This window comes from Muntiacus reevesi, chromosome 18, assembly GCF_963930625.1.
Source record: "Muntiacus reevesi chromosome 18, mMunRee1.1, whole genome shotgun sequence".
In the NCBI taxonomy this organism is placed as follows: domain Eukaryota; kingdom Metazoa; phylum Chordata; class Mammalia; order Artiodactyla; family Cervidae; genus Muntiacus; species Muntiacus reevesi.
The window spans coordinates 49,296,418-49,321,302 of NC_089266.1; the positions used below are offsets into that span (position 1 = coordinate 49,296,418).

The following is a 24,885-nucleotide window of genomic DNA, read 5'->3' on the forward strand; positions in this document are numbered from 1 at the left end:
AGGAAAAGGGGCTGTCAGAGGATGAGATTGCTGGATGGCTTCTCCTATGCAGTGGACATGAAATTGGGCAAACTTCGGGAGATGGTGAGGGACAGAGAGGCCTGGCTTTCTGCAGTCGGTAGGGTCACAGAGTCGGACACGACTGGCAACTGAACAGCAACAAAGTTGGGGAGGTGGAGGCTGAATAATACCATCAGATGGGTTTTTTTGCAGGATGTATTAATCAGTACAAAATTAATAGATTAGTGTGTATTTGAAGAGATCTTGAGTGATGTGATTTTTTTTTCCCCTTATGTAGCTTAGTTTCAACATTTGTTAACCATCTAGAGAAAGAAATAATATGTGTAGTTCTCAGTTTTGTGTATTATGCATATTCAGAAGTACATAAGCAACAGAATATTATTAGCATTGTTAATAACTATTTTTAGTTGCCAGGGAGAAAAAATAGTAATTAGAGAGTAGAGAAATCAGGCAATACATTGGCTGATGACAATTACCGTCACTAATGAGGACATTGTATGCCTCCAGACGTGTGATACACACATCCCGTAGGTAGTACCCTGGTCAAGAATGCAAAGCTGCAATCTAGATGAAGGAGGCTAAAGAAACATTCTGAGTAAGTGCTATTCCGGCTCCTCAACTGGATTCTATAAAGGATACTATTAGGCCATCTAATAATTCAGAATATGAATGGTAGGTGGTATATTAGGTATATGTTATATTAATATAAATTTATGAAGCTGGTAGCTGCAGTGTCCTTATTCTTAGAAAATACACTTTGAACTATTTAGGGATAAAAGACCATTGTTTAAAACACTTTTGTTGCAAGATTACATGCGCAGAATCTTTATACATATGTAGACCGAAAACAAGCAAATGGGGCAAAATGTCAGCAATAATGAATCTGAGTAAAGATGGGGGTTCTTTGTCGTGTTTTTATCACTTTTATACATTTGAAATGATCTCCAGATGAGGTGTTTTTTTTTTTTTAAATAGGCTGACAGTAATAATATGAAATTCAGTAAAAGTAAAAAGTGCTAGGTTTAAGCTCATAATATGCTTTGGGAGATTATCTGCTTTCATAGCATTTCATTTGAGAGAGAACTAGGGTTTTTGTTCTGCTTCTTTTCCGTTGATTGCTAATGAGCATAAGATAATTCTGTGGTGTTAAGTGCATGCATATTCAGTTGCTTGCTCATGTACAGTTCTTGGCAACTCCATAGACTGTAGCCCTCCAGGCTCCTCTGTCCATGGGATTTTCCAGGCAGGAAACTGGAGTAGGTTTCCTTCTACTGCCATTTCCTTGTCCAAGGTGTCTTCCTGACCCAGGGATCAAACCCATATCTCCTGCATTGGCAGGAGGATTCTTTACCACTGAGCTACCTGGGAAACCCCTAGGTATAGTTTAGCCATAAAAAGTTAGTATAGTCTTAGAATAGTAGACTGTCCTACTTATCAGTTAAGAAACTGGCTTTCCAGATTAGTCAGCTGATCAAGCGTGCAGCTTTGTTTGACTTAACAGGTATTAAGTTTGGACCTTCCCTGGTGGTCCTGTGAGAATCTGCCTTTCAGCGCAGGGGACGCAGGTTCAGTCCCTGGTCAGAGAACTGAGATCCTTCATGCCGTAGGGCAACTAAGCCTACGAGTGTGAGTACGACCTGATGCAGCCATAAGTAAACATTTTTTTCCACTCTTTCCACCTGATGATGTTGCCACTGTCCTAAACTTAAACAGAATAACTGGGCAGAATATAGCCTGGAATCAAAATACTGAGGACACTAATAGCTGGATTAGTATTTGTGAAGTTTTGTCATCTAGAAGAGAAATTAACCTGATTTAAAAAAAGTGTGGAGAGTTCCCTGGTGGCCTAGTGGTTAGGATTCTGGGCTTTCACTGCCGTGGCCTGGGTCAGTCACTGGTTGGGGAGCTGACATCCCACAGGCTGTGCGGCTCAGCCAGGCGGGGCAGGGGGCTTGGTACATTCCAAGTACTGAATGTTTCAAAAAGCAGCATGCAAAAATGAGAGCAACAGGTGGACATTCTCAAAAAGAAAAAAGGCATGAGGAACTATAAAGGGAGAACCATATTTTAGCTCAGTAAAAGAGAATTATTGCAGATGATAAAAAATAATAAACATTATTTTGTGAACTATAGTGAGCCTTTCCTTCACTAGAAGCGCTTGGGTGATTGACATAGATGTCTACATTGGCTCGGAAGCTAGAGAATATAAAACTGGGCTTCTTACAGTTCTGAGAATGCATGATAATGTTAAAATTGTTGATCCTTGGTTAACTTTCCAGTGTATTCAAAACAGCTTTTCCAACTAGCTATTTTTTCACTGTGCGTTGTTTTTAGATTTATCCATGTTTATGTGGTTCTAGTTCATGCATCAACTGCTGTACATTCAGTTCCAATATGAAACTATATATTTTTTCTCTCTGTGCCCTGATTGGTGGACATTTAGGTTATATGCACACATTTGCTATTATAAAAAATGTTGCAGTAAATGCCTTCTTATGTACATCTATGAGATTTCTTTAAGATACATAACTAGAAATGGAATTGCTGGATTACATTACATTACTCACCAACTTTTAAAATACCATGACACACAAATAATAAGATAATATCTTAGAATAAACAGGGAAGGCTACTCAAGGCTGTGGGCAACTGACCTAAAGGTTCTAGCCACTCAGGACCCACCCTGCTGACCATGGACACACTTAAATCATTCAAGGCATATCACTTGGAAAGCTCAGCCCAAGATGTATAAAGATATGTATATCTTTGAGCATTATTATGTAATACCAAATTTCTTCCCCAAGTGATTATACTAGGCTATTAAAATCTCGCTGTATTAAGAATCTATTGCTGTCTTAACAAAATATTCCCAAACCTAACAGTTCAAAACATTTATCATCTCATGTGGTTTCTGTGGCTTAGGAACCTGGAAATGGCTTAACGAGGTGGTTTTGGTTCAGGCTCTCTCGAGTGGTTGCAGTCAAACTGTCCAGTATGACTTCGTTCTGCAAGCTTGAATGGGGCGGGGCATTCACTTCTAGGACAACCTACTCACGTGGCTGTTGCCAGGAGGCCTCCATTCCTTGCCCAGCGGGCGTCTCTGTAGGTCTGTTTGATGCGTCTTCATTCCATGGCGGCTGGCCTTCCTGGAGCGAGTGACCTAAAAGAGAACATAGTAGTAGCCACAATGTACTTTTATGATCTAGTGTCATAAACAAGTGACATTTCATCACCTCCTCCATATTTTTTTTTTGGTTAGCAGTGAGTCACTCAATCTCTCATGCCCTTAAGTGGAGGGGAATTAAGCTCTACTTCTTAAAAAGTATCAGTATGTGCAAATATTCTAAAACCACACACAGAGTCCCCGCTTCTTCATGATTGTTTATTCATTCACCAAGTATTTACTAAAGGCCTACTATGTTACAGGTACTGCTCTAGGTTTTGAGGATTCTGCAGTGAATGAAACCAGTGAAGATTTCTTGACCTCTATGGATCTTACTTTCTAACAGGTGGAAACATGATAAACTAATATAAATAAGTAGCATATATATGGTTGTATACAGTGAAAAGTGCTGACATGAAAAATAAGGCAGGAGACATTGTGGGAGGTGGGAGTCATAATTTTAAATGGAATGGTCAGAGGAGGTCTGAAGAGATGACACTGGCGTGAAGAGATGAGGGCATGGAGGCCGATGGGAGACTGGGGCATGAGAATTCAGGTAGAAGGAACAACAATCCGGAGTGTCCTTTTTATGATTTTTTTTTTTTTTTAAACTGAGGAACTTGAGAGGAAGATTTGCCATTAACCGATGGAGCAAAGAGCAGAGTGCATTAGTAGGGGGCGTTCAGGAGTTCAGCTTCAGACAAGTTACCTTCAATGTGCTTATCAGATACTGTAGCCGTGATATCCATTTGGCTTCTGGTTATGAGAATCAGTTAGTGAGAGCTAGGCTAAAGACATCAGTTTGTGGCTGAATCAAGGGATTGAGTGTAGGTAGGAAAGGGGAGGGGAAGGTCCAGTGACTGAGGCCTGAGATGCTCTCCCTGTTAAGAGGTAGGGGCTTGAATGGAGCAATGAGGTAAGACAGGGCAGAAGGAGCCACCAGTAAAGGACAAGAGAGCCCAGGAGAGTGTCCTAAAAACTAAGAGAAATTTCAAATGCTGCTGAAAGCTCAGGTAAAGCAAAGACTTGAGAGGTGATGTGAAAGTCATTGGTGACCTTGACAAAGTAGCTTTTGGTTGGATTACTCCAGTTGTGACTGGAGTTGGTTCAAGAAAGAGCGAGAAATTTTGATATAACAAGTTTTAGACACTCTTCCTAGGAGTTTGGGAAGGAGAGATGGGGCTGTAGCTAGAGTCAAAACCCGAGAGAGGGTTTGCTACTGTTGTTTTAAAAAGGGAAGAAATAATCACAGTTTATGGGGAAGATTCACTCGACCAGTGCAACACCATGTAGGAGATAAAATTGTTATAGTAATGTCCTGTGACAATTGCATTAACATAATTTTGTAAACAAATATATGGAAATAAATGGATCTTTTCATATAAAAAGTCATAGGAGAGATGATATTGTTTCAGTAATGAAAACATCAGTTCTGCTTTTTCTCAATTTTATTTTTCTATCACATTTTGACTTCAAATACCTTTATTGAGATTTAACTGACATACAGTACTGTATATTAAGTTTAAGGTGTATAGCATTAAAAAGATAATATCTTTTAGATTTGAATATTTAAGCTAAAAGAAATGCTTTATTATTATCACTTTACCTGTCTTTATTCTGGCACATGGGGGGGAAATATAAGAAATTAAGTTCTAGCTTTTGTTTTTAAAGTTTAACTTGTTGCATGGTAATTCTTATTGGCCTGTAGTAAAATTAAGTTATAGTATTTAGCACCATTCTTATGGTAAATAGTCATTTTTCTTCTAGCTTTTTGGGAGAGAAGTTTGCTTATCAAAATTTGTACTGTTGATCAAAATTACTTGAGTGCAAATGTAGCAAAGGTGCCTCCTAGTGTCACCCTGATGGAATTGCATGTGAGTCTTACAAATTGTTCATTCATTGTACAGATATTTGATTGCAGACTCCAGTAATGCTGGAAAAAACTGAGGACAGGAGTAGAAGGGGGCGACAGAGGATGAGATGGTTGAATAGTGTCACCAACTCAATGGATGTGAGTTTGAGAGAACTCTAGAAGATAGTGAAGGACAGGGATGCCTGGCGTGCTGCAGTCCATAGGGTTGCAAAGAGTCAGACCTGACTTAGCAACTGAACAACAACAGTGTGCCAAACACAGGGCCTTTGCCCTCATGGAAGCTTATGGTTTAGAGAAGGGGAGAGGCGTTCATCAAGTGATCACAGAAAGAAGTGAAAAATGACAACTCTTAAGTATTTGTATGTCTGTTAAAGAGAACTTTAAGTAGGAATATTTTACCTAACTGGAGAGCCACTGAAGTGATGTTTGAACTGAGCTTTGAAGAATTATGGAAAGCTAATAGAGGAAGAAAATGTGTTCTTGGCATAAGAACTGCATTTGTGAACAGCTCTGTGATAGGAGGAGGCCTGGCGAATATAAGGGACTCTGAATAGGGTATGTGGAACAGAGGTATGAGAATAAGAGGCATTGATCAAGTGAGAAAATACTGCACTTTTCTAGGCTGTGGTTAAGAGTTATGCAAGAGTAAACTATTGCAGAGTTAGGGAGGGAAACAGCTAGGTTGTGTGTGTGTGTGTGTGTGTGTGTGTGTGTGTGTGTGTGTGTGTTTTAATTATGGCAAAAGACCTATAACAAAATCTACCATTTTAGCCATTTTAAGTGTTCAGCTGAAGCATATTAAGTACATTTATATTGTTGTGCAGCCATCACCACCATCCGCCTTAAGTCTGTGTTTTAGAGATGATTTTGGTTGAGTTTTGGGGATGGATTAGGTGAGACAAAAGTTGCTGGGAACCTCTTCGTGGGAAGCCGCTCACGGAGTGAGGGTGAGGAGGTGATGTTGAAATTCCCTAGGGGTAAGGCCACAGTGTGCTTCAGGAGCGAGCAGAGAACACACTGAACCCAGAAGAAAGGCCTCGTTCTCATCTGGTATCTTTCCAGGGCCCCTAGTGAGAGCAAAAGGCCATTGAACAGGCAACCAGCAACATCTGCCATGATGTCTCCCTCCCTTCAATATGTAGAGGAAGAACATTCTGTGCCCATATAATGGTGCACAAACCCTAGACCAAGGATAAAAACACTTAGCTCGATTCTGATTCCTACTCATTTGATATCAGGTAAAGCCATGGGAAATAATGGAAACAGTGAGAGACACTATTTTCTTGGGCTCCAAAATCACTGCAGATTGTGACTGCAGCCATAAATTTAAAACACGCTTGCTCCTTGGAAGAAAAGCTATGACCAACCTAGACAACATATTAAAAAACAGAGACATTACTTTGCCAACAAAAGTCCGTCTAGCCCAAGCTATGGTTTTTCCAGTAGTCATGTATGGATGTGAGAGTTGGACTTTATAGAAAGCTGAGTGCTGAAGAATTGATGCTTTTGAACTGTGGTGTTGGAGAAGACTCTTGAGAGACCCTTGGACTTCAAGGAGATCCAACCAGTCCATCCTAAAGGAAATCAGTCCTGAATATTCATTGGAAGGATTGATGCTGAAGCTGAAACTCCAATACTTTGGCCATCCTATTCGAAGGACTGACTCATTTGAAAAGACCCTGATGCTAGGAAAGATTGAAGGCAGGAGAAGAAGGGGACAACAGAGGATGAGATGGTTGGATGGCATCACAGACTCGATGAACATGAGTTTGAGTAAGCTTCAGGAGTTGATGATGGACAGGGAAGCCTAGCATGCTGTAGTCCATGGGGTCGCAAAGAGTCAGACACGACTGAGCGATTGAACTGCACTGAAAGCCATGTAGAAGACTTCTCTGGTGGCTCAGTATAAAGAGTCTACCTGAAGGAGACTCCCTAAGTCCATATGATACAAAAAGATTATAAAGAAGTAGAAGAATGGAAAGCTTTTCTTTAGACAAGATAACTAGGGGCTTGCCTGGTGGTCCCGTGGTTGAGAATCCACCTGCCAGTGCAGGGGACACAGGTTCGATCCCTGGTCCGGTAAGATTCATCATGTTGCGGAGCGCCTAAGTCTGCGCACCACGACTCCTGGGCCCAGGCTCTAGAGGCTCTGCTCCGCAGCAAGAGAAACCACCGCAGTGAGAAGCTCGAGCACTGCAGCTAGAGGCCAGCGCCCGTTCGCCACAACTAGAGAAAGCCCGTGTGCAGCATCGACCCGGTGCAGCCGAGAATACATAAATAGGGAAAGACAGCTAATAATGTTAGTGTTCTGTCTTCAGTTTACAACCATTACAGTAACATGTGATTTGTGCAAGAATCATTAATGGATGCTAAAGCCTGGCATATTTTGGTAAAGAACAGGATATTTCACACAGTCTCAAACTATCACCCTACAGATTACTAGGGGATATCTTTACAGGGCTGGTGGACAGCAGTTTAACTGAATGATCAAACTCGGCAATGCCAATGGGACAGACTGACACTGTACCTCCTCATGTGATTAGCTGAGAAAGATGTAGTAGTCTGGCCAAAACCAAATTTAACCTGAACACAAGCCTTTATATCTTGCAGAACACAAAGAAGCAAACAGAAAGCAAAACCCTAAATCAGGGGTCATTCTGCAAAACAGCTGGCCTGGAGACTTGTGACAATCATCTGTCAGTGTCATGAATCATGACAAAAATCACAAAAGCTAGAGAGTTGTTCTGGGTTAAAAACAACTAAAAATATGCCAACTAAATGCAATGAATGATCCATGAGTGGATCCTGGACATTTAAAAAAAGGGTTGTTGGACTTTTCCTGGTGATCCTGTGGTTCAGAATCTGCCTGCCGATGCATGGGACCAGGCTCGATCCCCGGTCTGGGAAGATCCCACATGCTGGGGAGCGACAAAGCCTGTGTACCACAACTGCTGAGCTTACACGCTGTAGCCACTGAGGCCCGAGAGCTCTAGAGCCCATGCTCTGCAACAGGAAGAGCCGCTGCGGTGAGAAGGCCCTGCTTGCTGCAACTAGAGAAAGCAGCGACAAAGACCCAGCACAGCCATTAATAAATGTTTCTTAAAAAAAAGAATTATTGCGAAATTCCCTGGTGATCCAGTGGTTAGGACTCAGCACTTTTACTGAGGGGGCCCGGGTTTGATCCTTGGCCAGGCAAGACACGAGTGTGGCCAAAAAAGAGAGACGTTTTGGAAAAATTTGAAGATGGGTTTTATATTACACAATTCTGGATCAGCATGACATTTCCTTTTTTTTTTTTTTTTCATTTATTTTTATTAGCTGGAGGCTAATTACTTTATAATATTGTAGTAGTTTTTGCCATACATTGACATGAATCAGCCGTGGATTTACATGTGTTCCCCACCCCGATCCCCCCTCCCGCCTCCCTCCCCATCCCATCCCTCTGGGTCTTCCCAGTGCACCAGCCCTGAGCACTTGTCTCATGCATCCAACCTGGGCTGGCGATCTGTTTCACACTTGATAATATACATGTTTCAGTGCTATTCTTTTCAGATCATCCCACCCTCACCTTCTCCCACAGAGTCCAAAAGTCTGTTCTATACATCTGTGTCTCTTTTTCTGTCCTGCATATAGGGTTATCGTTACCATCTTGTTAAATTCCATATATATGTGTTAGTATACAGTACTGGTGTTTATCTTTCTGGTTTACTTCACTCTGTATAAAGGGCTCCAGGTTGTTTTTTTTTTTTTTTAACCTAGATTTTAGTTTTAGACATATTAGGGATTCTGCTGTATGGAAATTTATGTTCTTACTTGGAATGGCAATATTAATTCCAAATATTGGGGGAAAACTACTTTTGAAGGCTTTTAACATCACGAATGAACCCTGTAATTGCTACTTTAATATTCATCCTCACTCTTTTTCCATCCATGTTCATTTTTATAGTTTCAGCCAGGGAATTTTCTTTTACTGGTATAAAGAGATGTCTGTGTCTTTGTGAGCTGGCCTGGATTATAACTTGCATTTAGTGGTCATATGTGGTCTCTTTTGTTACTCTGAAGAATGAATTGCCCCTTTCAAGAGGCTGGTTTAGCAATGAGTTGCTATTTTATATTAGAGTAATTGATTCGAGCTATTCTTTCCTTGGGCTCTGAGCATATTTGAAATGACCAGTATTTCTGATGGGAAGGTATGGTGAAATTTGAATAAGGAGAGGACAAGAACTTCCTCTTATTTAGCAAAAGTCAGTCCTGCTTAGCAGCGGCAAACACAATTTATCCTCTTGTCTGAAAACTTTTTGCTCTTAATTTAAGGTCTTTCTCCAAAGAATATGACAACAAACAAAAGAGGCAGAAATTTGTTTCCTCCTTTCTGTCCCCTCCTTCCTGTTTCAGGGAGCAGAAGAGTTTATATTGTCCTCCTTAGTTATCTTGTGTATCACAAAAGAATAGATGGCTTCTATAAATTTTCTTCCTATTTCAGTTTTATTGATCTTGTTGATGACCTGAGTCAACTAAAAGTTTTTTAACATTCTGGGGTCTACATCCAGTGGATCTGAAAGGCAGAAGTTTTAGGCGTTGTTTTATGTGGAGCTAATCAAGGAGAAGATAACTATGTAAGAAATCTTTTATTGGTTCACTGAAAGGGTGAACTGTTGATCTCCAAAGACTGATTAGAACTTTCTAGCTTCCAAAGATAGGTTAAAAGCATAAAAATGCTCAATTTTATCTCTGCAGTTTTCTTTCAAGTGACTGGCACTCATCCTTTCCAATTTGATGTAGGGGGTTACATCAAATTTTCTTGACCTAGGGGGTTAACAGGTTTTCAGTTAGCCACTAGAACTCCTACTTATAGAGCAACTTCTCCCCATTTTATCTTTTCTTCACAGTTATCTTAGTTAATCTTGGCCATTTGCTCTTCCCTGTACATTTTATTTTATTTTTCTACTTTTCAATGTATTTTTAAAATTTTTTACTGAAATACAGTCGATTTGCAGTGTCATGTTAGTTTCTGCTGTACAGCAAAGTGAATCCGTGATATTTTAGATTCTTTTCTCATACAGATCGTTACAGAGTATTGGTTCTTTCTCATACAGATCGTTACAGAGTATTGGTTCTTTCTCCTACAGATCGTTACAGAGTATTGGTTCTTTGTTACACAGATCGTTACAGAGTATTGGTTCTTTCTCACATCGATCATTACAGAGTATTGGTTCTTTCTCCTATCACTCATTAGAGAGTATTAAGTAGAGTTCCCTGTGCTATACAGTAGTTCCTTCCTATACGTTTTTGAATCAGTTTGTCAAATTCTCCAAGAATCCTTTTGGGATTTTAGTTGGAATCACACTGATGTTATAGGTTATTTTTGGAAGACTTGACATCTTCATGATCTTCCTATCTTTGATTTGAATTTATTTCTCTGTGTATTTAGATAATCTGGAATCTAATTGTATAATTTTGTGCATGATAGATTTGCATACCTTTTGTTAAACTTTTCAGTACCTTGCATTTGGTTCATTGTTGCATTGTTGTAAATGGAATTGTTTAAAATTTTGTATTTTCTGTTTCTTGCTGTTACATAGAGATACTGCTGACTTTTATTTATTGGGTATTTAGCAACCTCGCTAAGTGTTCCTGTTCTGATAATTTAGCTAATTTCTTTTTGATTTCCTATGTAGAAATAAAATTATCTGCAAATAATGATAGTTTTATTTTCTCCTTTCTAATACATATATATGATATATTTTTATTTTCTTACTGTGTTGAGAAGGATCCTTCATATAGAACTGGAAGAAAAGTGGTGATAGAAGACATGCTTTTATCAGGTTAATAAGAGAGTTAACTTTTAAAATTTCTAGTTTGCTAAGAATTTTTCTTTTTGAAAATCATGAATGGATTTCAAATGTTATCAAATGCTATTCTGCATCTTTTGAGATGAACATGTAGATTTTCTTCTTTAATCTGTTGATGGGATACTACTCTCTTGGAAATAATGCTTCTGGCTTTTTCTGCCTCCTGCTCCCCAGGTGATTTGTGGAGCTATGATTTCTTCAGTGGTGAGTTTGTGGTGTCACCTGAACCAGACACAAGTGTCCACACTCTTGACCCCCAGAAGCACAAGTATATTATCTTGGGAAGTGATGGACTTTGGAATATGATTCCACCTCAAGACGCCATCTCAATGTGCCAGGACCAAGAGGAGAAAAAATACCTGATGGTGAGAAGTAACTCAATTCAATATTATCACCTGCGCATTGTTCTGGTACTTTCGTCAGGAGTCTTGAATATGAACTAAGTGTGTTCCCCTGGAATAGGTCTTTGCATTTGCCCTGGCTGGAAAAGAAGTAAAGTATAGATTTCTGCAGCTCATTAGGGGAATGATGGATCCTTGAACTGTTTCCATTTTTTGGCTATTTTGAATGCCACTGCTATTAACATTCATGGACAAGTTTCTGTGTGGACATGTTCTCAGTTCTCTCATATCAACCTGGGAATGAAATTGCTGGGTCATGTGGTAACTCTGTTACCTGTACTGCTTTATTCAATTGCAAACCTTGAAACAACCATCAGTGAGAAAATTCTTTTCTTTCCTTCATGGCTTGCTTGAAAATTGATCTCTTCATTCTGAGCAATGACAAAGCAAGGAGATTTGGGAAAGTGTGATGTTATTGAAGGCAAGGAAAGAGTGTGTTTTTGGAGCAGTAGCCTGCAATGTCAAATTCTACAAAGAAGTAGAGGCAGATGGATGAAAACAGGGTATTGGGTTTTACAGTTAGGATCTTCTAATATTAGTGATCTTCAAGGATGCAGAGTTTCAGTTGAAGTGATGGGGGCATTAGCTGACAGGTTGGAGTGACGATGAAAGAGTACTTTGTGAGGCTAGGAAATAAATGTAGTGAGTGTTCAGCAAGACAAGGGAATTGCCATTGTTACCTTGAAAAGACAGGATCTTGAAAGCAGTTTTATAGTTTTTACAAGAAAGATTGACAGAATAAGAGAAATAAGAGATGACGGTCCAGAGCACATGGAACTAACTGGAATCAACGGCTCCTTGGAAAAGATGATCTTTTCCTAAGATGAGAGGATTGGTGAAGCTAACTAAGGAGACAACATAAAAGAACTTGTGTTAAATTGCCTGCATTTATTCCGTCAACTATCGTGTTAGGCACTCGGTACATAGGATGCAGAGGTAAATAGAACATGGCCCTTGCTCAGCATTTGCCGTGTTATTGCGGCTAGGATGTGTAGATAGCTATCAGTACCATTTGATTGTGAGTTGTTTTAATGATAAGTGCATGTGTGCATGCTCAGTCATGTCTAACTCTTTGCGATCCCATGGACTATAACCTGCCAGGATCCTCTTGTGGAATTTCCCGGGCAAGTATACTGGAGTGGGTTGCCATTTCCTCCTCCAGGGGATCTTCCTGACCCAGGGATTGAACCTGCATCTCTGGCATCTCCTGTGTTGGCAGGCAGATTCTTTACCACTAGTGCCATCTAAGAGTCATGTATCTATTTAATTCTACAAGCTCGGGTCTAGCATGATGCATTTGGTCAGTGATGTTAGTTGTGAAAGAAAGATTAAATAAAATAAGTATTATTTTGTTTGGCTGTGCTAGCTTGCAGGATCTTAGTTCCCTGGCCAGGGGACCTGGATCCTTGATAGTGAAAGCATGCAGTGCTAGCTACTGAACTGCCAGAGAATTCCCATGTCTGTTGGGTTTATAGTCCTTTTTTTGGTTGTGTCGGGGTTTGTTTGTAACCTGCCGGCTCTCTAGTTGTGGCATGCTGGCCGGGTAGTTATGATGCGTGGGCTTAGTTGTCCCTAGTCTTGTGGATCTTAGTTCCCTGATCAGGGATTGAACCCATGTTCCTTGCATTGCAGGGCAGATTCTTAACCACAGGAACTACCAGGGAAGTCCCTGGATTTATAATTCTTTAATGATGAGAGAAAAAGAAACATTTCAGTGGTATGATGAGTCCATAAGCCAGTTTTATTGGGCTAGAAGAACCTATTCATAAACCCCTAAATGAGTATTGAAAGAGCATCTTTGGAACAATATTTAGAACAGGAGTTGAGAACTGAGAGAGAAAGGATAGGAAACTTGAAGACTGCATAAGGAAGTTTCATGAGTGAGACTCGTATTTGAGCATGTCTTAAAGGTGGAGTTGAATTTACGAGGTTAAGAAATCAAGGGAGGAGAGTGAAGCTTTCCAGACAGACGAATAGAATGTGTAAAGTCCAAGAGACAGTCTCCAACACATTCAAGTTTCACAAATAACTTGATGTGATTGGAAAACGAGAGGCAAAAAGGTTTGGAATGGTCTGTTATGAAGTTAGGTCTTTGTAACCAGGTAGTGGAGAGCATTGAAAAGCATTTTAGAAAGCATACTCATTGCAGAGTGGAATATAAAATAGAGGGTAGATGATAATGGATGTGAAGATTGTATTTATTAGAATGTGCAGGAAAACCGTCTCTCCCCTTAATAGAATTAGACCGGCAAAGTTGGCAATGAAAGAGAATACGTGTCAGCAGTGATTAGTGAAGAATCCTCGTGAGAAGGTGAATTTCAATGAATAGAGTCATATTTATAAGATCTGTCTTCATCTCTTTTTACATGTTGATTTTTACTGCCAGTGTATTTGATTTTATTTTTCTTAATGAGTTTATTAGGCTTCTTCTATGGAGGCTGCTGTTACATTCCAAATGAAAATTTTTGCAAGCTTGATCTAAGGCAGCAATGGAAACAACAAGACTGTATACAATGCACACACACAAGCAAAAAAATACATTAAGTGATAGGATTGACAGAACTTGGATTTTAAGAAGGGAGAGTATGACACCCAAATTTCTTAGTGATGGCTGGAAACTGTTATGAAGAAGAAGCACAAAGTTTTGTGAGGAGGGATGATTAGTTCATATGTAGGCATGTTGAATAGGAGGTGCCTTTGGTTCATCTAAATAGATATCTTCAGTAGGCAGTTACTGAAAGGCAATGCCTGGAAATGCTAATTTCAGTGTTAACAGGAGTAAAGTAAAGCCACAACAATTTGTGACCTCACCTAGTGAGACAGTATGGTGGAAGAAAAGGACACAGTATTATGGGGCGGCCCAAGTCAACAGGGGCTTCCCTGATGGCTCAGTTGGTAAAGAATCCACCTGCAATGCAGGCGACCCTGGTTCGATTCCTGGGTCAGGAAGATCTGCTGGAGAAGGGATAGGCTACCTATGCCAGTATTCTTGGACTTCCTGTGTGGCTCAGCTGGTAATGAATCTGCCTGCAATGCGGGAGACCTGGGTTCGATCCCTGGGTTGGGAAGATCCCCTGGAGAAGGGAAAGGCTATCCACTCCAGTATTCTGACCTAGAGAATTCCATGGACTGCGTAGTCCTTGGGGTAGCAAAGAGTCGGACACGACTGAGAGACTTTCAAGTCAACAGAGTCAAGTGAGCTGAGGGAGAACGCAAGTAAGGTAGTAGAAACGGCTGATATAGATTTCCTTTTTGTGGAGCTTTGCTGGGAGGGAGACAGGCACACAAAAGTGAAAGGTAGAGGCCTTCAGTGAGTTCTCAGGGCACTAGTGTTCGGCGAGTGGTGCAACATGCCTGTACACTGGGGGTGGGATAGATTGATGAGCTACAGATTAATGCTGCCTTTCATCAACTGAGGTACGTATTTTTCATATTAGAAGGGGGGCATCATTACACATGATACTTTTCTTAGGAATGCAAGGATGGCTTAATACTAAGATTTTAAAGCAGCTGAGATGAGTTTTTGCAGTTTGCCATCATTAATGTATTGAATACTGTAACATGACCAAGATCAGACAACCCCAAATAAAATTGATTACCTGTTTCCCAAGGAAAGAATGAACAAAAACCCAGTTCTTTATTCAGTTTGAATATATAAACTTTAGGAGTAGAGCTGACAGTTAAATGACATATGTGTTATATATATTTTAATAAAGTATGTATAGTACTGTAGTACATTATATATTATTATATAGTATACATTATAGTATGTTAATATTTAATCTTGCAACACATTATTTTATCACATTAAGTAAAATTTTTTTCTGCTTATAGTTCATGGCACATTTTTTCAGACGTTTCTACTCATTTTCATTATTCAGGTGTTTCTAGATGTACTTTTAAAACATGTAACTTTTCTGGAGCACATCATTTTTCTTCTCTGTTCTTTGAAACTTAACAGTTATAAATCCATTGTATGATGCTTTGGGGGCTTCCCTGGTGACTCAGTGGTAGAGAATGCACCTGCCAGTGCAGGAGATGCGGGGTTGATTGCTGGGTCAGGAAGATCCCTTGGAGAAGTGGTGGCCATCCACTCCAGTATTCTTGCCTGGGAAATCCCATGGGGCAGAGGAGCCTGGCGGGTTACAGTCCATGTGGTTGCAGAGAGTTGGACACGACTTAGCAACTAAACAACAACATAATGCTATTTGTCTTATTCTAAGCCATGTTTATTTGTATAACATGAGATTGTTTAATTTGTTTTTTTCCTTTTTTACTGTTTCTGTTGGTATATATTTGATCTCTATACTGTAATGACTTGTATTGCTTTTTTCTTCATGTAAGTGACATTAACCATTTATGTATGTATGTATGTATGTATGTATAAGCCTTTGACTGAGTGAATCACAACAAACTGTGGAAATTCTTAAAAAGATGGGAATACCAGAAAATCTTACCTACCTCCTGAGAAACCTATATGGAGGTCAAGAAGTAGTAGGTAGAACCGGACATGGAACAACAAACTGGTTTAAAATTGGGAAAGGAGTACATCAAGGCTGTATATTGTCACCCTGCTTATTTAACTTATATGCAGAGTACATCATGAGAAATGCTGGACTGGATGAATCACAGCTGGAATTAAGATTGCTGGGAGAAATACCAGTCACCTCAGATAATGCTTTTACCCTAATGGCAGAAAGTGAGGAGGAACTAAAGAGCTTCTTGATGAAGGTGAAAAGAGGAGAGGGAGAAGGTGGCTTACAACTCAACATTCAAAAAACTAAAGATCATGGCATCTGGTTCTGTCACTTTCTGGCAAATAAATGGGGAAAAATGGAAACAGTGACAGATTTTATTTTCTTGGGCTCCAAAATCACTGCAGACTGTGACTGCAGCCATGAAATTAAAAGATACTTGCTGCTTGGAAGGAAAGCTCTGAAAAACCTAGACAAGTGTATTAAAAATCAGAGACATCACTTTGATGAGAAAGGTCCATATAGTCAAAGCTATGGTTTTTCCAGTAGTCACGTATGGATGTGAGAGTTGGACCATAAAGAAGACTGAGCGCTGAAGAGTAAATGCTTTCAAACTGTGGTGCTGGAGAAGACTCTGGAGAGTCCCTTGGACAGCAAGGAGATCAAACTAGTCAATCCTAAAGAAAATCAACCCTCAGTATTCACTGGAAGGGCTGATGCTGAAGCTGAAGGTCTTGACCACCTGATGCAGAGAGCTGACTCATTGGAAAAGACCCTGATGCTGGGAAAGACTGAGGGCAAGAGGAAAAGAGACTGACAGAAGATGAGGTAGTTGGATGGCATCGTCAACTCAATGGACATGAGTTTGAGCAAACTCCAGGAGATAGTGAAGGACATGAAAGCTTCGTGTGCTGCAGTCCATGTGGTCACAAAGAGTTGGACATGTCTGAGTAACTGAACAGCAACAGTATACACACATATATATATATATATAGCTAAGAACCATTGATATTTCTCTGTCTCTGAATTTTGTTCATGTCCTTTGACAGTTTTTTATGTTGGGGTTGTCTTTGATTTGCTGAATCTCTTATTTTAGGAGGAAATTGGCCCTTTGCAGTGTGGGTTTGTTTTTTTTGTTTTTTGCCATGTATGATTATTTCATTTGTTAATTATTTATTGTAATACTTTTTAAAATTCATTTTCATCAGCATACAGTTGTTTATCTGTAATATCTTGATGTTTACTTCCCCCTTTTAGATAACTTGTGTATAACCTTTCTTAAGTAAGGTTACAATGAAGACCAAGTTTCTTGCTCCCCAAAAGATAAAAATACAGATGAAATTTAACTACAGGATAAGGATTTGTTTTATTGATTTATTTTTTAATTTAGAGCAATGCTGTCTTAACATAGTTATAGGGATTGTGGATAAGGTTTGAAATTTTGATCATTTATGTAGGCCTTGTTGAACATTATTAATTTGTATTAATTTGGTACAACCATAGTGGTAACGAAGTCTGAGTTAGCTTCTTTTTTGTTGTTTTACATACAGGGTGAGCATGGACAATCTTGTGCCAAAATGCTTGTGAATCGAGCACTAGGCCGCTGGAGGCAGCGAATGCTTCGAGCAGATAATACTAGTGCCATAGTAATCTGCATCTCTCCAGGAGTGGACAGTCAGGGAAATTTCACCAATGAAGATGAGCTCTATCTGAACCTGACTGATAGCCCTTCCTATAACAGTCAAGAAACCTGCGTGATGACTCCTTCTCCATGTTCCACACCACCAGTCAAGGTATACAGTTCGCTAGTTGTAATAGATGGAATTTCTCTGGTTAGTATTACATGAAAACAGTTTTCAGATTCTTTATAAAATAGGATTTTGGATTTTGTTCTGTAATTTCTTATCAGTACTTCTTATTTAGTGCTTCTTATTTAGTACCCATAGGTACTAAACTGCATGCTGGATCTCTGTAGAGCACCTAATAGGCAAGTGACTAGATATGGCCCCTGAAGACTATTAACAATATTAATATTTGGAACATACTGATTCCCTTCTAATATTATGCACGTTTGTAAGCATTTAAAAGCTTCTGGTGGACTTTCATATGTGGTATTTCATTTGAACCTCATAACCCTGGAAGCTAAATAGTGCAGATAATTAATTCCATTTTATAGATAATAAGACTGAGATATTAAGCAGTTTGAATAAGATACAGAATCAAGGCTGAACTGGACCTTAGGATATCAGCCTTTAGAATTGGTTGTCTATTAACATGAAGAAGAAACATCATTCCTATTTCTTACCCATATTAATATTGAATGAATTTAAGATGTGCTCAGAAATAAGTTTAAATGCTGTAGTATTTCCCTTTCTTCTGATTTCATCCTGATTTTTTCCTACTTTTTTCCAATCTTCTACTAATAATTAGTAATATTGATAACTGCTGTGATATACCTGGCCTTCTGAGAATGTGCTTTCAGAAGAATGATCATTAAAATGGGAAACACAGTGGAATTTTATGTCACGTATTGAGGCAGTTTTTTAAGATGATCAAAACTACACAGTACAAAGAATTTATTTAATTTTGGGTATTGTGATCCTGTATAGAGTACTTGGAAGTTTTCCTTTATTGCTTTCCTGTCTTTTACTTCACATATATATGGCAACTTAATTTTCCTTACATGGACTTTTCATTTAGAAATTGACAAATTAATATTTTATGCTTATTTTCTTAAAAGAATTTCTTGTGGAAGCTTTGTTTGCTTTGAAAACTCTTGAATAATAATGCAGGTTGAGATCTTTTAAAGTCTCTTCATTCTCTTTTGAGTGTTGTGAAGGAGGTTATGTTCACTTTAGAGTTCACCAGTTTCTGTATGTTAATCTGTGGGTTGGCATTAGTAACATTGTACAGAAATTACACCAAGGCACAAGTTTTAAGGCGTATTTTCTAAAGATTGACTTTTGGCTGTCCTGGGTCTTTGCTGTGCAGGCTTTCTCTGGTTGCAGCAGGCAGGAAGTACTCTTGGTTGCGGTGCGTGGGCTTCTCATCGTGGGGCCTTCTCGTTGCAGAGCGCAGGCTCTAGGCACGTGGGCTTCAGTAGTTTTGGCTCATGGACTTAGTTGCCTTGTGGCATGTGGGATCTTACCAGATCAGGACGGAACCCTGTCCCCTGCATTGGCAGGCAGATTCTTAACCACTAGACCACCAGGGAAGCCCTTTAAAACATATTTTAAAATTCTGAAAAATAGTGATCTAATAATTATACTAAAGATTAGGAGATTTGTCTGTGGACTGACTTTGTATAGGCATGGTTATTTGTTAACCATTTAGCCACACCTAAATATGAAAAAATATTTAGAGCCATTCAGAATAATCACTGTTGTAGGCTCTGGCCCACCAAGTAAATAAAGATAGATTTCTGCTTGGGATTGTGTTCTGTTTTGTTTCTTTTATCTTAGTTAACCATGGCTACGCGTGAGTATCTCTGATTTATTTCATTGTTATGATAATAATACTGTGTTTAGTAGCATGTAGATGAATATAATGACATTTTGGTTGATTTTGAGCGGTTTTTAAGACTTACCCATATTTAGTTAGGCACTTGAGACTAGGTTAGCCATCTACAGACACGCCAGCTTCCATTTGAATCATCAGCTAAATTGGTGCTCACATCTCTGTTTTGGGACAAAGATAGTAGAACTGCTTCTGTTTAAGTGATATGTTACTATGGCACACCTTTCTTTCTCCATCTTTCTTTAGGGCAAAACTAATTTTAGCTGTTTTTTAAGTAAGCCAAGAGCTCTAGGAAGGAGGAATGAGGAAGAGAGTTCTTTCAGAGGATTAGCACTTAGTTTCAGTTGCATTCTAGGCACAATTTGTAATTAGCTGTTTACGGTTGGATTGTAAATATATGGAGCTCTCAAAGTGGATCTCTGAAGTGAAACTTCGCAAGTGTGAATTTTTAGCATGTAAGCTCTTAATATCACGTGTTTAATGAACATGTAAGAAGGCTTAGCAGTACAGGTGGTGATTAACCTGAGATGAGTCTCAGAAGTCTAAGTGGTTGGCTTCGCAAACAGATGCAGTGTGTTCCTGTAGAATGCCAATAAAAAGAGAAAGAAATGGAGAAGTTAAAGGAATAAGTAGGGGAAGAAAAGCCAGTGCACCTGTGGTATCAGAATAATAGTTTGTGAGTTTAAAAGAACACAGCACAACAGAAATTCCAATAAATTGTGTTAACTCTAAAATCATCCCATTGTTTTTCTTTTGTAAAGAAATTCCATCTAATGTCTAAACCTTGTACAAGCTAGAGCAGTTATGTTCTGTTCCTATGAGTGGCCTGATCAGTATCTTTTTTTCTGGTGCCTAAGTTAGTAATGTGCTTGTTTGGTAGTAGGAAGTCTTCTGTTCACAGAATTTATCTGCTCCCTGGTCTTGTTGCAAATCCTTTTTCTATATTAAAGCAAAATGAACCTTTAGTCAACAGTTACTTTTGGTGAGGTATAGTTTTCTGTTATCAGTCAGTACATGCTTGTGATCAGGGTAGGCATTGGAATCAACCTAATGCAGAGGGGATAAATTCACAGACAGGCTGTCATTGATATTGCTGAAAGCCACATGTGAATGTTCTAGAATAGAGACTGTTCTGTTATCCGTGCTCAACACCGGTACTTCGAAATAAGATTGCTGCCCAACATCTAGTCAGTGTTAAAACAGATAAGAATTGGGCTTTCAATAAACCATGCAATGTAAAATAAATAAATGAACCAGTGACCCCAGAAAGAAAGAAATATACTTAGGTGTTTTTTTTTTTTTTTTTTTTCTTAAGGGTCTTTCCTGATGGTCCACTGGCTAAGACTTCAGGTTCCCAATGCAGGGGACCTGGGTTCAATCCCTGGTCAGGGAGCTAAATCCCACATGCTGCAGCTAAGAGTTTGCATGTTGCAGCCATCCTGCATGCTGCAACTAAGACATAGCACAGCCAAATAAATAAATAAAAGCATTTTAAAAAGCTTAGCAGTATTCTATTTGGGGCAGTACTGCATTAGGAACTTCAGAGTTTCTCATCTGTAGCCTCCAGTGGACCTATAGGTGGTTTATTTTTCTTAGTGAAGCGTGTTCATGTTTATGGTTAAATTGAAATGCTTTTAGAATCCTCCAGTTTCCCTTTTTCTTCTTAATTCTAGAAACATTAAAGGAAACATTACTTTTATAAATATGCTTTTTTATAAAGCACTTTTTCAAAAGGTGTTTATTCCAAAGGAATTTTATATCAGAAGGTGACTAGTAATATATCTTTAATTACCATTCTAAATACAAAAGGATTTACTTAGGCTTTTCAGAAAATATTTTAATAAATTTGATTGATTGAAAGAGGAAAGATTGAGGGAAATGATACACACTTGGGGAAGAGGAAGTATTTATGCTTAAAATTTGTCCTTGGAAAAGTTATTAAAATAGTGATTTTATAAAATATTAAAACAGTGAAAGATTCTTATTTGATAGGAAGAATGTTCTTGTCTGGAGATGGGAGGATATTCCGAAAACATTTAGATTTGAGGCACTATACCTAAAGTAGTGCATATCTGTACATCCTTGTGAAGCTTTTAAGAAACAGCACCTGAAAGTTCCATATGATTTCGTTTGTATCTTTGCAAGTTGCCCTAGCCATTCCTGTATATCCTATTTTCTCAAATCCCAGACTTTCCCGTATATCCTATTTTCTCAAATCCCAGAACAACATCTAGTGTTCAGGAGATGGGTGCAAAGCAACAATCTGAATTTCCATTGTGACAGAATTGCTTTGATGTTTCTCTTTACCTTTTCCACACTAGTAGATATTCAGAAATTAAGTCTATAAAGTAGGAAATAAACCCTCCAAGTAAACAGTTTTGTCATTTATTCTAATGAAACCCTTTCATTTCCCCAATGGTTAAGCTGAATTCTAGGATAAATTATTTCTCACTTGGTCTTACCTTCTTGTTTTTCAGTCCCTGGAGGAGGACCCATGGCCAAGACTGAACTCCAAGGACCATATACCTGCCCTTGTCCGTAGTAATGCCTTCTCAGAGAATTATTTAGAAGTCCCACCTGAGCTAGCTCGAGGGAATGTTCAGGCTGCAGTCATATCCTCAAAAGATCCAGAGCCACTGGAAGAAAATTGCACTAAAGCCCTGACTTTAAGGATACATGATTCTTTGAATAATAGCCTGTCCGTTGGCCTGGTGCCTACCAATTCAACAAACACCTTCACGGACCAAAAAAATGTGAAGATATCGACCCCAGGTCAAATGAAAGCCCAAGAAGTTGAAAGAACCCCTCCGGCAAACTTCAAAAGGACATTAGAAGAATCCAACTCCGGCCCTCTTATGAAGAAGCACAGAAGGAATGGTTTAAGTCGTAGTGGTAGTGCTCAGCCTGCAAGCCTCCCCGCAACCTCCCAGCGCAAGAACTCTGTTAAACTTACCATGCGACGCAGACTCCGGGGCCAGAAGAAAATTGGAAATCCTTTACTTCACCAGCACAGAAAAACCGTTTGTGTTTGCTGAACTATGTCTGGAAATTTTTTCCAAACTTCTTAAGAGGGCTTTTTTGAATTTGGTGCCGACGTTGAACTTTTTTTAAGGGGACAAAATAAAAATAGTATGAGTTTGACTTTTTGGAATTCAACAATTTTAGCCTGGCCTTGTACTTGCTTGTATTATAAATGTGAATTTTGTAGATGTTAGGGTGTAAGTTGCTGTAAAATGTGTGTAAATTTGTATCCTTCACACAAACTCAGTCTCTTACTCTGATACACAGTAAATGTAACAACAGGGCTAAAGGTTTAAAGAAAGAAAGAATCTATTACATTTTAGAAATACATTAAAACTTTCAAAAATGATTATTAAGAAATTTGTATGTCACTTGTGATGAAAACTACACAACTTTTTAAAGTAAATTATTAAGCAAACTGGAAAAGTGATGTATTTTCATAGTGACCTGTGTCCCACTTAATGTTTCTTAGAGACAGCTAGTGTCTTTTTAAAATTATTTTTTATTTCTAATTTCATAATCCAGAACTAAATTTTTCATAGAAGCCGAAGTGTTGAACCATGCAAAAGTAGCTGGGTGTTAGTCTCCTTGTTCTAATTAAAATACTATGCAGTATCTCTTATTTCATTTAGTAGCATTTTTTCTAAAACATTAACCCTCAGATTTGCTCACCAGATCTTTGAAGTAGAAGGAGGTATGTTTGCCTAAAGAGATGCCCTTTTCAATCATCCCAGACATTCAGTGGCATTAATAAGTCTTAAAGTAGTTATATCCTCTTCTCGTGTTGGATAAAATATGTGAAGTTTTTCTTGCTATTTCAATAATGGATGGTGCTGCTAATTCCCAACATTTCTTAAATTATTTTATATATCGTACAGTTTTCATTGATTATATGGATATGTTTGTTCATCTAATAAATCAGTGAACTGTTACTGATGTTGCTGAATTATTGTTATAGGTTTGTTTTAATGATATATATTAACTTTGTGTTATGCCATGATCAAGCTTTAGAATAACAACTTAAACTGTATGTAATGTTCATTTTTGCACTCTTTAATTTTAACGGAGAGTACATCAACTCAGGCTAAATATCCAATAATAAGAATATGATTAGGTCAGTTATGGTTTATAAGTTATGGTTTGTAAGAATTTGATGAAATATTATGTAGCAATTGAAAGTGAATAAAACTATTATTTGAAAAAACTAAAAGGAACTAATACTGAAATACTAAGAGTATGTCGTTTTGGTGTGATGAGTTGTTTTACAAAGAGAACTTTTTAAAATGTATCAATTTAGAATAGGACTCTAAATGAGATATTGAAGAGTTAATTCATGCATTCAACATTGACCATGCATCTTCAGTATGCTAGGAACTGTGTAATTGGAAGCATACTAGCTGTCTCTAAGAGGATTGAGAACAAGTGCTCCAGGTGAAACATTAATTTCAGCTAGTTTTTCAAGACTAAAGATAGATCCTGGTGGCTCAGACAGTGAAGAGTCTGCCTGCAATGAAGGAGACCCAGGTTTGATCCCTGGGTCAGGAAAATCCCCTGGAGAAGGAAATGGCAACCCACTCCGGTATTCTTGCCTAGAGAATCCCATGGACAGAGGAGCCTGACAAGCTACAGTTGATGGGGTTGCAAAGGGGTGGATGTGACTGAGCGACTAACACTTTCAATTTCTTTTTTCAAGACTAGAGTTTGCTTTTCAGATCTTTCCAAGATAATGACAGCAAGTACCAAACACTTTTGGACTCACCTTTTTGTGAAAGACTTTTTCATCTTTATTTTTCAGATCAACTTTTTAATGTAAAAATACTGGAATTTTTCCTAAATTATATTTTTAGTATAATAGAGTCCAGTTTCATACCATACTAGTAGCTATCTAATACTGTAAACATTTTTGGTTTGAGATACATAACTGAAAGATAAAACTAACTTGTTTTTTTTGGTATGTGTTCCTAGGGCTGTTTTTAGGCCTCTTCTTTAAGGAGGTAAAGATGTCATGCAATCACAAATAATGTTTTAATGTTTCTATTTTTATTAAATTTTATTTGCTTATCACGTATAGATCAGACGTGTAATGCATGATGGAAGCTTCATAATGTATAAACTGGGTACATAATGAATATACCCTCACTTTAGTCCTCAGGGTAGCCAACAAGTCTACACAAAGACATACAGCTATACATGTATTTTTCTCTTAAGATTGTATCTTGAAGATTTTTCCATATCAGAACATCACAGAGCTCCTCATTCTTAGTATTCTACCCTGGCTATGTTATTTAACTATGCTACTACTTAACTGGGTCTTCCCAGGTGGTTCTTATAATGCAGGAGATGAGAGTCTGACTCCTGGGTCGGGAAGATCCAGTGGAGAAGGAAATGACAATCCACTCCAATATTCTTGTCTGAGAAATCCCATGGACAGAGGAGCCAGCAGGCTGCAGTCCATGACTTCACAAGAGTCAGACACGACTCAGTGACTAAACAACTACTACTTAACCATGTCCACTGAGAGGAAAACAAACACAATTTCTTCCTTTACTGAAGGTGCCAGATG

General features: G+C 38.6%; 1 protein-coding gene across 2 annotated transcripts in view; it reads left to right on the forward strand.

The window, feature by feature from the left end:
* The window catches only part of PPM1D (protein phosphatase, Mg2+/Mn2+ dependent 1D), a 56,345-nt gene extending 32,019 nt beyond the window's left edge, over window positions 1-24,326 (forward strand). For both annotated transcript variants that reach the window (XM_065910610.1, XM_065910612.1), the window contains exons 4-6: window positions 11,084-11,274; window positions 17,336-17,578; window positions 21,779-24,326. In XM_065910610.1, the coding sequence (XP_065766682.1) occupies window positions 11,084-11,274; window positions 17,336-17,578; window positions 21,779-22,336 (992 nt within the window). In that variant the 3' untranslated portion in view covers window positions 22,337-24,326. The remainder of the gene's footprint in view (window positions 1-11,083; window positions 11,275-17,335; window positions 17,579-21,778) is intronic.
* Window positions 24,327-24,885: the final 559 nt, after the last annotated feature.